General features: G+C 53.6%; 1 protein-coding gene across 1 annotated transcript in view; it reads right to left on the bottom strand.

Annotated features, from left to right (window-relative positions):
* Positions 1 to 2644: 2644 nt before the first annotated feature.
* The window catches only part of naprt (nicotinate phosphoribosyltransferase), a 57602-nt gene continuing 45696 nt past the window's right edge, over positions 2645 to 14550 (bottom strand). Inside the window, exons 9-13 of the mRNA XM_085987380.1 lie at positions 14109 to 14189; positions 13463 to 13565; positions 11247 to 11404; positions 5277 to 5384; positions 2645 to 3686 (exon numbers count right to left, since the gene is read on the bottom strand). Coding sequence (XP_085843506.1) covers positions 3597 to 3686; positions 5277 to 5384; positions 11247 to 11404; positions 13463 to 13565; positions 14109 to 14189 — 540 coding nt within the window. The 3' untranslated portion in view covers positions 2645 to 3596. The remainder of the gene's footprint in view (positions 3687 to 5276; positions 5385 to 11246; positions 11405 to 13462; positions 13566 to 14108; positions 14190 to 14550) is intronic.

Below are 14550 nucleotides of genomic sequence, written 5' to 3'. Positions count from 1 at the left end.
AGGGGAAGGTGGGCCGCAGGTGAGGGGAAGGTGGGTCTCAGGTGAGGGGAAGGTGGGTCTCAGGTGAGGGGAAGGTGGGCCGCAGGTGAGGGGAAGGTGGGCCGCAGGTGAGGGGAAGGTGGGTCTCAGGTGAGGGGAAGGTGGGCCGCAGGTGAGGGGAACATGGGCCGCAGGTGAGGGGAAGGTGGGCCTCAGGTGAGGGGAAGGTGGGTCTCAGGTGAGGGGAAGGTGGGTCTCAGGTGAGGGGAAGGTGGGTCTCAGGTGAGGGGAAGGTGGGTTACAGGTGAGGGGAAGGTGGGTCTCAGGTGAGGGGAAGGTGGGTTACAGGTGAGGGGAAGGTGGGTCTCAGGTGAGTCCGGCCTACATTGTAAGGATGATTGCAACCAGTCTCAGGATGTTATTGAGGTTGAGTTTATGTAGTGACCCTCAGCGTTCTGTTGACTGAACGCAGCCTTTCAAATATTAACTCACTGTATCTGTGTTAAAACATCTTTACCCTGGTGTCCCAGTAAGTTTAGCCGGTGAGTAACTGAGCCTTTGGCCTCTCGTTTGATGTCTGGCCTGTGCAGAGTTCAGCTGCCCTCCGCCCGAAGGGGCTGCTCCAAGTGGTCTCAGCAACCGCCCTCCCCCAGGTTAGGTAAGGGAATATCCAGGCTCGGAAGGGAATGAGGGGCCACTTAGGTCAATAGATCTGTACCTCTGCAAGGAGTGGAGCAAAGAATGTTTTTAAAATAATGTTTACGTTACGGGGAAAGATGAAGGCGGTTTCCTAGGGAAGAGGATGTTTTAATGCGAAGGGGAACTGACAAAGTTGTTCCAGGCAAATTGTTCTGTGTGGGGAAGGGTCCAGCCGCCAGTGGAGATCCAGATTGAATATCAGGACGTTCGGAGTGAAAGGGAAAGTTGGAAGGAACATTTTCATCCAATGGAGCGACTTGTGGAGTACGTGATCAAGGAATGTCGGAACATAGGAACCGAAGGAGGCCGTTCAGCCCCTCGAGCCTGTTACATCAGGAACAGGAGGAGGCCGTTCAGCCCCTCGAGCCTGTTACATTAGGAACAGGAGGAGGCCGTTCAGCCCCTCGTGCCTGTTACATTAGGAACAGGAGGAGGCCGTTCAGCCCCTCGTGCCTGTTACATTAGGAACAGGAGGAGGCCGTTCAGCCCCTCGAGCCTGTTGCATTAGGAACAGGAGGAGGCCATTCAGCCCCTCAAGCCTGTTACATTAGGAACAGGAGGAGGCCGTTCAGCCCCTCGATTCTGTTACATTAGGAACAGGAGGAGGCCGTTCAGCCCCTCAAGCCTGTTACATTAGGAACAGGAGGAGGCCGTTCAGCCCCTCGAGTCTGTTACATTAGGAACAGGAGGAGGCCGTTCAGCCCCTCGAGCCTGTTACATTAGGAACAGGAGGAGGCCGTTCAGCCCCTCGAGCCTGTTACATTAGGAACAGGAGGAGGCCGTTCAGCCCCTCAAGCCTGTTACATTAGGAACAGGAGGAGGCCGTTCAGCCCCTCGAGTCTGTTACATTAGGAACAGGAGGAGGCCGTTCAGCCCCTCGAGCCTGTTACATTAGGAACAGGAGGAGGCCGTTCAGCCCCTCGAGCCTGTTACATTAGGAACAGGAGGAGGCCGTTCAGCCCCTCGAGCCTGTTCTGCCATTCAACTACATCGCGGCTGGTCTGCACCTGAGCTCCATTTACCTGCCTTGGCTCCATATCCCTTGGTACCTTTACCCAACAAATTGTCCCCCAGCATCGATCAGATGGGAGGAGGGATTGCTGGGTACAATCTCTTCTTCTTAGAAACATCTCTTCTGATCTTGTCAGCAGAGGCAGGCGGCAGCGGGCCATGTTCTTCAGTGTGATACAACTGAGCAATTGGTTGGGCCGCTTCAGAGGGCAGTTAAGAGTCAACCACGCTGGTGTGGGACTGGAGTCACGTATAGGCCGGACTGGGTAAGGACGGCAGGCTTCCTTCCCTAAAGGACATTGGTGAACCAGTTGGGCTTTTAATGACAATCCAACGGCTTCACCATCACGTTTACTGATACCGGCTTTTTATTTCCAAAAACTGAATTCAAATTTGCACGTTTATAACTGATTTATTAGTTCAAGCCTCTGGATTAGTAGCCCAGTAACATAACCACTGCACTACACTACAGTACCCACCATCGACTTCAATGGGAAGGAAATCAGACGGGAGGGGGGGACGGGGGTGGGGTGATGGAGGGAGGGACAGGGGGGGACGGCGGGGTGTGAGGGGTGTGACGGGGGGGTGTGACGGGGGGGGTGACAAGGGGGGGTGAGATGGGGGACAGGGGGTGGGGGGTGTAATGGGGGGATGACGGGGGGGTGTGACAAGGGGGGGTGAGATGGGGGACAGGGGGTGGGGGGTGTAACGGGGGGATGACGGGGGGGGTGACAAGGGGGGGTGAGATGGGGGACAGGAGGGGACGGCGGGGTGTGAGGGGTGTGACGGGGGGGTGTGACGGGGGGGTGTGACAAGGGGGGGTGAGATGGGGGACAGGGGGTGGGGGGTGTAACGGGGGGATGACGGGGGGGTGTGACAAGGGGGGGTGAGATGGGGGACAGGGGGTGGGGGGTGTAACGGGGGGATGACGGGGGGGTGTGACAAGGGGGGGTGAGACAAGGGGGGGTGAGACGGGGGACAGGGGGTGGGGGGTGTAACGGGGGGATGACGGGGGGGTGTGACGGGGGGGTGACAAGGGGGGGTGAGATGGGGGACAGGGGGTGGGGGGTGTAACGGGGGGATGACGGGGGGGTGTGACAAGGAGGGGTGAGACAAGGGGGGGTGAGACGGGGGATGACGGGGGGGGGGTGACGGGGGGGATGTGTAAAATGGAAAATTATCGCTTCTTTTATTTGATTTTTGCCGAGGTTCTAGACCGGGCGGATTCTGCCTGCCGGGTGTCTGGGTATCACAGTGCTCGTCACCCCCTTTACCCACAGGGGCGACAGGGTGTGACGCTGGTAACCCGGTGATTTGTCTCCTGTTAGTGGAGTGTGTCAGAGGGCAGACCTGCAGTGTGTGCCGGAGCAGAGAAAACTCACAACTGTTACCAACTCTCCGGGATTGCCCAGGTGTCCCCTGGAATTAAAGATTAATCTCCCGGACACGGCAGCCAGCGATCCAGGAGAGAAATCACAGGGGTGTTAAAAAGAAAATGAGTGATAAACAATATTGGAAATGGGGAAAAAGGCTGTTTGACTGACAGTCAAGAATCATCCAATCAGGTAACAGAGAGCCTGTTTGCTTTCCAATTGGCCGTGGGAAGGCGGAGCGCCGCGATGATGGATGTGCCGGGCGACCAATGGGGGAAGCGTGGAGGCGGGAATGGTTGGAGGCGGGAGGTCATGTGATGAAAATCTCCAGGAATATGTCCGACCAGAGTTGACAACCCTAGTTGGGAGGCGTCACACTCACGGGTTCAATATTTTTTTAAAAATTGCTTAAAGGTTATCATAAAGCTGTACATTATTCGGGAAGATAGTCGCTGTGCTCAAGGGACTTGGTTTTAGGCTCAGGTTCTGCCGCGCTTCTTACTGGCTGTCAACACCTGCAGGGAGCTGATTGGTTCAATCGGCGGAGCCAGGGTGCCGAGGGATGAGGTCGCTCTCCTTTGAGAGGTCGTCCAGGAGGTCACAGAGCTTTGGAGAGACTGCAACCTGGAGTTAGAAACAAAAAAAGATCTTGCATTTATATAGCGCCTCTCACCACCTCAGGACGTCCCAAAGTGCTTTACAGCCAATGAACTACTTTTTGAAGTGTGGTCACTGTTGTAATGTAGGAAACGCGGCAGCCAATTATTGCACAGCAAGCTCCCACAAACAGCAATGTGATAATGACCAGATCATCTGTTTTAGTGGTGTTGATTGAGGGATAAATATTGGCCAGGACACCGGGGAGAACTCCCCTGCTCTTCTTCGAAATAGTGCCATGGGATCTTTCACGTCCACCTGAGAGGGCAGACGGTGCCTCAGTTTAATGTCTCATCCGAAAGACAGCACCTCCGACAGTGCAGCACTCCCTCAGCACTGCACTGGGAGTGTCAGCCTAGATTTATGTGCTCAAGTCTCTGCAGTGAAACTCAAACCCACAACCTTCTGACTCCGAGGCGAGAGTGCTACCCTCGGAGCCACGGCTGACACTGGAATATCAAAACCAAACAGGAAATGGCATCACAGAATCGTGGGGTCAACCTATCAGCTCACTTTAACACCGCGAATCACCAGGCGAGACGGTTCTTCGGGCTTCGATTGAGGTTTGAGGTGGTGAGCGATGGGGGTATTCGGGTCTACCATCACCGCCCCCTGAGGGACATCGCTCTTCTGACAGTGAGTGTTGACTGGCTATCGGACAGTTAAGGGCCAGCACAGCCCAGCCTGATCCCATACTCCCCCGACATCTACACATGGACATGCATCAGTGTCCGGGGCGCAGCCCAGGAGTGGAAACCTGGATGGCGTATCCTTTCTCTCTGTCCCTCTCTCTGTCCCTCTCTCTCTCTCGCTCGTCCAGGTCAACTGCAGCATCCGACCCACCAGCCGACTGGGGGTGAACGAAAGCCGAGACCTGGTCTCTACCCAACCATGTTTAACCCTACCAGCACAGTGGGCGCTTAAAACCGCCCAGGTACCAAAGCCGCCAGGATCCCACCATTCCAGTTTAACCTGCCCTATCAAGCAGGTGGCACAGGCACCCGCCCAAAGCCGGCGGGATCCTTCTCTACCCATGTCTGTTGGGCCCGATGATGCCATTGGGGCGCGGCTGCAATTTTCACCGGTGGCCTGAGCTGGGGAAGTCGATGTGGTTTCCCCGCCAGGTGAGGACAGCGGGAAGAGGAGCCAAGGCCCAAACAGGGACCCCCCCGCTCCCTCTTCCAGGCCCCATAAGGAAAGGTTAGGCCTCCCTTCCCTCCCTCTTCCCGAACGCGAGACCTCTGCGAGATGGCCGGGAAGCCAGTCCTGCCGCCCGACTTGTATTGACACCTCTTCCCGCCATTCCGGGTGGGAAGACGGTCAGTAGGATTTTAACGAGGCCTCCTTTCTGGCACAGCGAACGAGTTCCCAACTCGCCGGCTCGCTATCCACCGGCCCGGAGTTAAAATCGGGACTGTGGAGTCTTTCCCTGCCGAGCTATCGGAATTTGGAGTGGAATGGAACTGTTGAGAACCAGATTCAGCGTCGTGGGATTCCTTCATTAAACTAACATTCAATACAGAACTTACATGAGGGACTTCTCCTTTGGTCTCATACCTGGTACGGGACTGGCTCCTGAAGATGCTTGTGTCGTGGATGGAGGTTGGTCAAAGAGGTCTGGGCATGGCTCCTGACCTCCGATGTGGTACAAGGGCCCTGGGAGAGCTGAAACCCCCCAAAATACACAGTTAGAAATGGAGGGGCTGCTCATATATTCTACCTGAAGTCAACTCTATTCCTCTCCAATCACTCATTGTTCTCTCCTGCAAACCCAACCCCCAGATCCATCACTGGTTGGAAGAGCAGGACATCGAGGCTTCTTCTCAGTCAATCCACCAAACCCGCGACCTCTACCACCTAGAAGGACAAGGGCAGCAGGCGCATGGGAACACCACCACCTCCAAGTCACACACCATCCTGACTTAGAAGTATATCGGCCGATCCTTCACTGTCGCTGGGTCAAAATCCTGGAACTCCCTCCCTAACAGCACTGTGGGAGCACCTTCACCACACGGACTGCAGCGGTTCAAGAAGGCGGCTCACCACCACCTTCTCAAAGGGCAACTAGGGATGGGCAATAAATGCCGGCCTTGCCAGCGACGCCCACATCCCGAGAATAAATAAAATAAACTAGGGGCCAGAATTCAGGGGGTACAGAAAGGCCCAGGAATGTTCCCTCTATTTCTCCCATGAAGGGGAGGGGTACTGTTCTAGTAACATTGTTAGAGCAATGTCGAGGGAGCCTAACTCTGGATCTAATCTAAGTTATCGGTGATATAGCTACATCTGGTCATGCAAAGGGAGCTTTCTGTTGTATCTAATCTATACGACACTTGATCTAGGAGCAGTGGCAGAGCCGGTGGGATGGGGGGGGTGGGGGGAGGTCATAACCTGCCCCCCCCAATTACTTTGAGGTCGCCAATGTGCCTCTGGAGGGCCGCCTCCATTTCGCTCCCAGGAACCTCTGTCACCCGTCTTCGGTCTCCAGTACTCAGCCTGCAAGTCCGTGCGATTCCCTTCCTGCCAAGTCGGCCAATTCTTGGGTCTGATCGCCCCACTCGGCCAAATCTAACTCTGCTGCTGTGGGGCATTATAGAGGGAGCTTTACCCTATACATCTAACCCGTGCTCTACCTGCCCTGAGAAAACATTGATGGGAAAGTGTAGAGGGAATGTGTCTTACCCATGTTATAACTGGCCTGACAGAAATCATTGAGAAATGTCGAGGAAGCTTTATCATAGAATCATAGAAATTTACAGCACAGAAGGAGGCCATTCGGCCCATCGTGTCTGTGTTGGCTGAAAAACAGCTATCCACCCTAATCCCACTTTCCAGCTCTTGGTCCGTAGCCCTGTAGGTTACGGCACTTCAACTGCATAATCCAAGTACAGGAAACTTTGGTTTATCCGGGGGTTAACTGTCCGGAATGCTCGAGCCACCGGCAAAAATCAGGAGCCGTTTCGTTAGGTTTTTTTTCTTTTCGTTGCTTTTTTTTCCCACCAGTCAGGCTCTGCAAGGTCTCGCTGAAGCTGTTGCTAAGCTACAGAGACGCTTGCAAGGTACGGCCGACTGTTTAGAAGCTGTTAAGCAACAGGGTTTGTTGCCAGATACGGAGCTCAAAATCTCCGTATGTTTCAACATTAGCGCTGGTTTGTCCGGCAGTTTTGATGGGACGGCAACAGCTCGGTCCCGTCGGTGCCGGATATCACAAAGTTTCCTGTACTTTTTAGATACGATGAGGGTTTCTGCCTCTACCACTCTTTCAGGCAGTGAGTTCCAGACCCCCACCACCCTCTGGGTGAAAAAAGTTCTCCTCAAATCCCCTCTAATCCTTCTACCAATTACTTTAAATGTGTGCCCCCTGGATATTGACCCTTCTGCTAAGGGAAATAGGTCCTTCCTATCCACTCTATCTAGGCCCCTCATAATTTTATACACCTCAATTAAGTCTCCCCTCAGCCTCCTCCGTTCCAAAGAAAACGACCCCAGCCTATCCAATCTTTCCTCATAGCTAAAATTCCCCAGTCCAGGCAATATCCTTGTAAATCTCCTCTGTATCCTCTCTAGTGCAATCACATCCTTCCTGTAATGTGGTGACCAGAACTGCACGCAGTATTCTAGCTGTGGCCTAACTAGTGTTTTATACAGTTCAAGCATAACCCCCCTGCTCTTATATTCTATGTCTCAGCTAATAAAGGCAAGCATTCCGTATGCCTTCTTAATCACCTTATCCAACTGGCCTGCTACCTTCAGGGATCTGTGGACATGCACTCCAAGGTCCCTCTGTTCCTCTACACTTCTCAGTATCCTACCATTTATTGTGCATTCCCTTTACTGGTCATTAGCTTCTTCATATCTCTCACAAGTCAAAGCAACTGCTCTTTCGATGGCAACACCTACAGTCCTTCTGCATTTATTGATATTCCTATCCCATTCTGTCCTCAGACTGTTTTTGGCACCAAACACTAACCTTTCTCCTCAACAACTCTTAAGTCTCTATAACGCCCCAAGATTGAACATGGTTCCAATATCTGGAGAGGCTCCACAAACTCCTGGACAGGATGCAAGGGAAAGCTTTCAGCTGCTTGAAGATCCTTCGCTCACCTCAAGCCTCCAACCTCTCCCTTCAAGTCCCACACCATCCTGACTTGGACATACATCGCTGTTCCTTCATTGTCGCTGGGTCAAAATCCTGGATCTCCCTCCCTAACAGCGCTGTGGGAGTACCATCACCACACGGACTGCAGTGGTTCAAGAAGGTGGCTCACCACCACCCTCTCAAGGGCAATTAGCGATGGACAATAAATGTTGGTCTGGCCAGCGACGTCCACATCCCGAGGATGAATTAAAAAAAACTCTCTCATCTGTTCCTACTTTAACTTAGATTACTAAGGCCGGTGCTTCTCTAAACTTCCCTCCTCGTTCCATTCAAGCTCCTAATACAACATCTTACAAGCTCTTTCTCCTCAGTTTCTCAAAGACATCACTCCATCTCCTATTCTAGCTCATTCTTTCCCAGGATCTCAACACTCTGGAGCTCCTCACCTCTCTCTTGTCTTCCCTCCCTCCGACAATCTTCGGCCTTATAAAACCCAAGCTTGGTGTCACCTAATCATGATTCTCTGGTTTAACTTAACTTTTCTTCTACTCTTCTGAATCTTGGTAAAGTCCTGCTGGGCAGGCCTCGGCTCTTCACAGTCGTTCCTCTGTTAAAGATACGTCGGTCTGATGCTACACCTGCCATTTATCTTTACCTTGCCTCTATCTCAAGAGAGCTTGATTATAAAGGGGAGGAAGTGTTGTACCGAGCCTTGGTCAGACCCCATCTGGAGCACTGCGTTCCGTTCTGGGGCACTGCGTTCCGTTCTGGAGCACTGCGTTCCGTTCTGGGGCACTGCGTTCCGTTCTGGGGCACTGCGTTCCGTTCTGGGGCACTGCATTCCGTTCTGGGGCACTGCGTTCCGTTCTGGGGCACTGCGTTCCGTTCTGGAGCACTGCGATCGGTTCTGGAGCACTGTGATCGGTTCTGGAGCACTGCGATCGGTTCTGGGGCACTGCGATCCATTCTGGGGCACTGCGATCCGTTCTGGGGCACTGCGATCCGTTCTGGGGCACTGCGATCCGTTCTGGGGCACTGCGATCGGTTCTGGGCACTGCGATCCATTCTGGAGCACTGCGTTCTGTTCTGGGGCACTGCGTTCTGTTCTGGAGCACTGCGTTCCATTGTGGAGCACTGCGATCGGTTCTGGGCACTGCATTCCATTCTGGAGCACTGCGTTCCATTCTGGAGCACTGCGTTCTGTTCTGGGGCACTGCGATCGGTTCTGGGCACTGCGATCCGTTCTGGAGCACTGCGTTCTGTTCTGGGGCACTGCGTTCCGTTCTGGAGCACTGCGTTCCGTTGTGGAGCACTGCGATTGGTTCTGGGCACTGCGTTCCATTCTGGAAAGCTGCGTTCCGTTCTGGAGCGCTGCGTTCCGTTCTGGGGTACTGCGTTCCGTTCTGGGGCACTGCGTTCCGTTGTGGAGCACTGCGTTCCGTGTGGAGCACTGCGTTCCGTGTGGAGCACTGCGTTCCATTGTGGAGCACTGCGATCGGTTCTGGGCACTGCGTTCCATTCTGGAGCACTGCGTTCTGTTCTGGGGCACTGCGTTCCATTGTGGAGCACTGCGATCAGTTCTGGGCACTGCGTTCCGTTCTGGGGCACTGCGTTCCGTTGTGGAGCACTGCGTTCTGTTCTGGGGCACTGCGTTCCATTGTGGAGCACTACGTTCCGTTCTGGGGCACTGCGTTACATTCTGGAGCACTGCGATCGGTTCTGGGCACTGCGATCGGTTCTGGGCACTGCGTTCCGTTCTGGGCACTGCGTTCCGTTCTGGAGCACTGCGTTCCGTTCTGGGGCACTGCGTTCTGTTCTGGGGCACTGCGTTCCGTTCTGGAGCACTGCGATCGGTTCTGGAGCACTGCGTTCTGTTCTGGAGCACTGCGTTCTGTTCTGGCGCACTGCGATCGGTTCTGGGCACTGCATTCCGTTCTGGGGCACAACGTTCCGTTCTGGAGCACTGCGTTCCGTTCTGGAGCACTGCGATCGGTTCTGGAGCACTGCGATCGGTTCCGGGGCACTGCGTTCCGTTCTGGGGCACTGCGTTCCGTTCTGGGGCACTGCGATCGGTTCTGGAGCACTGTGTTCCATTCTGGAGCACTGCGTTCCGTTCTGGAGCACTGCGATCGGTTCTGGAGCACTGCGATCGGTTCTGGGCACTGCGATCCATTCTGGAGCAGTGCGTTCCGTTCTGGAGCACTGCGTTCCGTTCTGGAGCACTGCGATTGGTTCTGGAGCACTGCGATCGGTTCTGGAGCACTGCGATCGGTTCTGGGCACTGCGATCGGTTCTGGGCACTGCGATCGGTTCTGGGCACTGCGTTCCGTTCTGGAGCACTGCGTTCCGTTCTGGAGCACTGCCCCTCAGGAAGGATATATTGGGCTTGGAGGGGGTACAAGGCAGATTCACCAGAATGATACCGGGGCTAAAAGAGTTAAATTATGAGCACAGGTCGCATAGACTAGGCTTCCCTCGAGTAGAGAAGATTAAGGGGTGATCTAATTGAGGTGTTTAAGATGATTAAAGGAGTTGATTAGGTCGATAGAGAGAAACTATTTCCTCTGGTGGGGGAGTCCAGAACTAGGGGACATAACCTTAAAATTAGAGCCAGGCCGTTCAGGGGTGATGTCAGGAAGCACTTCTTCACACAAAGGGTGGTGGAAATCTGGAACTCTCTCCCCAAATAGACTGCGGATGCTGGGGGTTAATTGGAGCTTTCTAGACTGAGAGAGATAGATTTTTGTTAGGTAAGAGTATCAAGGGACATGGAGCAAAGGAGGGTAAATGGAGTTCAGGTATAGATCAGCCATGATAAGAACATAAGAATTTGGAGCAGGAGTCGGCCATACGGCCCTTCGAGCCTGCTCCGCCAGTGAAGAAATTCCTCCTCATTTCAGCCTTAAATGGCCGACCCCTTATCCTGAGACTGTGACCCCTGGTTCTAGATTCTCCAGCCAGGAGGAGACAACCTCTCAGCCTCTACCCTGTCCATCCCTCTCAGAATCTCTTATGTTTCAATCAGATCACCTCTCATTTTTCTAAACTCCAGAGAGTACAGGCCCATTCTACACAATCAATGATCTGATTGAATGGCAGAACAGGCTCAAGGGGCTGAATGGCCTTCTCCTGTTCCTATGTTTCTATTGCCCTGGAGTCTCTAGGAATTAAAGATTAATCTCCTGGACACTGCTGGGAGAAAAATCACAGGGCATTAAAAAAACGTTGGGTTTTTAAAAAAAAATTCTTTGAACATTTGTTTATTAGTTAATAAAAATATTGGAGATGGAGGAAAAAAGCCGTGTGACCGGGCGGGCTGATTGAGGCGTGAGGTCAGGTGATGAAAGCTCCAGGAATATGTCCGTCCGGGAGTTGGCGATCCTTTCTGGAATGACCGATGACTAAAGCTGGAGGTAGCTGTCACTCACCTGGCCGTGTTTATAGTAAAGCCGGTGAAGGATCTCCACTCTGACCGCTGTCACTCGGAGACACCCCCCTCTCCTGCCCAGAGCGTGACACCGAATTTCTTCCCCAGCTCTTGGTGCGGACTCGTCATCCAGCGTCAGGAGATCGAGAAAGGGACTTCCTGGGAGACGAGGACGGGGGTGGGGAGAGGAAAGTCATTAGTTGTTTTTAACTTGTTGCTTGCCGTTCTTATTCCAACTCTGACCTTAAGCACCTTACAGCCAGCAGACTGGGAAAACTTCCATTCCATCAGTCTGGGCTTGACTGAAGTCCAGATCTCAGAAATATAGAAGCTCTAAGCCTCATGGCTTCGATATTTAATAACCTACTACGTCGAAGGTAAGGCTCCCTTTATTTTTTATTCTTCTGGTTTTCCAGGACTATTGATCCCGCTCCGAGGCCTCTCTGCGCCCCCCTCCCCCACCACTAGGCGGCGCTCTGCAGGAGGCTTTCTCTGAGGAGAACACGGCCACGAGCTCAGAGTCTAAAGTAACCACCAATGTCCCCATTAAATTGTCTTTGTTGTGTGTGGCCTGTTTCTTTCAATGTGCAGTCCCTCTAAAGTGTCAGCTGTGGCTCAGTGGGTCGCACTCTCTTTCGCCTCTGAGTCAGAAGGTTGTGGGTTCAAGTCCCACTCCAGGGACTTGAGCACATAAAGCTAGGCTGACACTCCAGTGCAGTGCTGAGGGAGTGCTGCACTGTCAGAGGTGCCGTCTTCGGATGAGACGTTAAACCGAGGCCCCGTCTACTCTCTCAGGTGGACGTAAAAGATCCCAAGGCACTATTTCGAAGAAGAGCAGGGGAGTTATCCCTGGTGTCCTGGGGCCAATATTTATCCCTTAATCAACATCACTAAAATCAGATAATCTGATCATTACCACATTGCTGTTTGTGGAGCTTGCTGTGCGCAAACTAGCTGCCGCATTTTCCAGATTACAACAGTGACTACACTTCAACAAGTACTTCATTGGCTGTAAAGCGCTTTGAGACATCCGGTGGTCGTGAAAGGCGCTATAGAAATGCAAGTCTTTCTTTCTCTGCGCATGTGCGGTATTTCAAATGGAAAAGCTTGTGAGCGGCCTGCGCGGTACCTTGCAGATCACTGCAGGGAACGCTGGTGAGGCCGTGCATCGTCGCTGCGCCACTGTAAACGGGAGCGGACATTTTGTGTAGAACCGTCCCCCCTCGGTCGCAGTGACACGGTGAGCAGGGAGGGCTGCCCACAATGCACTCGGGAGGGAGCGCTACACAAAATGGCCGCTTCCGAGTTACCCGCACCCAACTGTAGCTGTGCACCCCAGAGCGGCCCCATTAGACCAATCAGGAGGTTGATCCGGAGTTGTCGGAGCTGGGGGGGGTGGGGAGGGAAATACCGACCCTGGGGTTTTTGGACCACCTGTGATCACAGTGAGGTGAGAACAGGGGATATAATTGGTCAAGTGAAAGCATTAAATTCCACCCCACCCACTCCACCCCAAAACAAGTTGCGTTTCAGTCACCCTTGGCCAAGGTGTGAAACATCAGGTCTCGGTATTGCACCTGGATTTGATTTTGGGCCTAACACGTGGCTGAGACCAAGGCCTAGCTGGACAGATCCTGGGATTAGTCAGCCGTGGCTCAGTGGGTAGCAGCCTCGCCTCTGAGTCAGACAGGGTGTGGGTTCATAGTCCCCCTCCAGAGATTTGAGCACAAAATCCAGGCTGATGCTCTCAGCGCAGTGCGGAGGGAGAGCTGCACTGTCTGAGGTGCCGTCTTTTGGATGAGATGTTAAACCGAGGCCCTGTCCGCTCTCTCGGGCAGATGTAAAAGATCCCGTGGCACTATTTCGAAGAAGAGCAGGGGAGTTCTCCCCGGTGTCCTGGCCAATATTTATCCCTCAACCAACATCACTAAAAAACAGATTACCAGTCATTTTTCTCATTGCTGTTCGTGGGAGCTTACTGTGCGCAATATGGCTGCCGCGTTTCCTACCTTACAACAGTGACTACACTTTAAAAGTACTTCATTGGCTGCAAAGCGCTTTGGACGTCCTGAGGTTGTGAAAGGAGCTACTGAAGTGCAAGTCTTTCTCACATTTCATACAAGTGTGCGCTCAGTAGAGATTACCAGCGAGAACTCAGGAGCAATGTGTAACCAATCCCGGCCACTCCCAGCCAGCCAGCACTGTCCCATCACTCACCATCAGAGCCGTACAGTCTGTAGACTGTTTTCTTTCCCGGGAGAGTCATCTTCTCCTTGTCCTCGGTCAGTTTGATCCGGGGTTTCCCACAGACCTGTGTCAGCTACAGAGTAAGAGGCGAGTCAGTCAGATCCAGGAACCCTGCAATTCCCAAATCCCAGAGAATAAGAGTTGAGTTTATTAGGGAAGAGCATCCAATGATTCCCCGCTACCAAAAAGCGAGGTTGGCCAGTGAGAGCTTGGCCGGGAAGCTTAGAGGGAACGTGGCCTCCCTATTTCTGTAACCTCCTCCAGCCCTACAACCCTCCCAGATCTCTGTAACCCCCTCCAGCCCTACAACCCTCCGAGATCTCTGTAACCTCCTCCAGCCCTACAACCCTCCGAGATCTCTGTAACCTCCTCCAGCCCCACAACCCTCCGAGATCTCTGTAACCTCCTCCAGCCCTACAACCCTCCGAGATCTCTGTAACCTCCTCCACCTACAACCCTCCGAGATCTCTGTAACCTCCTCCAGCCCTACAACCCTCCCAGATCTCTGTAACCTCCTCCAGCCCTCAGTTCCTTGGCTAAAACTCTAATCAACAGTGTCAGTCACCCTCCGCTCCGTGTACCCTCTACCCACCCCCCCCCCTTTCCATCACTGTACCTTGTACACACAGCCCAGGGACGGCTGCAAGGTGCATGTGACCAGGTGCGTTCCCACGCCGATTGAATTAACTTCATTCCGCTGGAAAACAAGGAATTGAACAATCAGTGAACAAGGGTTAAATTGAGGAGAGGGGGAGGGGCAGGGTTAGAGTGAGGGGAGGGGGAGGGGGAGGAGGTTAGAGTGAGGAGAGGGGGTGGGGAGGAGGGTTAGAGTGAGGGGAGGGGGTTGGAATGAAGGGGGGGAGGGGTGGGTTAGAGTGAGGGGAGGGGGAGGGGTTAGAGTGAGGGGAGGGGGAGGGGGGTTAGAGTGAGGGGGAGGGGTTAGAGTGAGGGGAGGGGGAGGGGGTTAGAGTGAGGGGAGGGGGAGGGGGTTAGAGTGAGGGGAGGGGGAGGGGGAGGGGTTAGAGTGAGGGGAGGGGGAGGAGTTAGTGAGGGGAGGG

This window comes from Somniosus microcephalus, chromosome 5 (assembly GCF_052327205.1).
Source record: "Somniosus microcephalus isolate GS21.2 chromosome 5, FLI_Smic_1.0, whole genome shotgun sequence".
Lineage (NCBI taxonomy): Eukaryota > Metazoa > Chordata > Chondrichthyes > Squaliformes > Somniosidae > Somniosus > Somniosus microcephalus.
The sequence above is the reverse complement of the archived record's forward strand: the minus strand, read 5'-3'. Positions and strand labels throughout refer to the sequence as shown.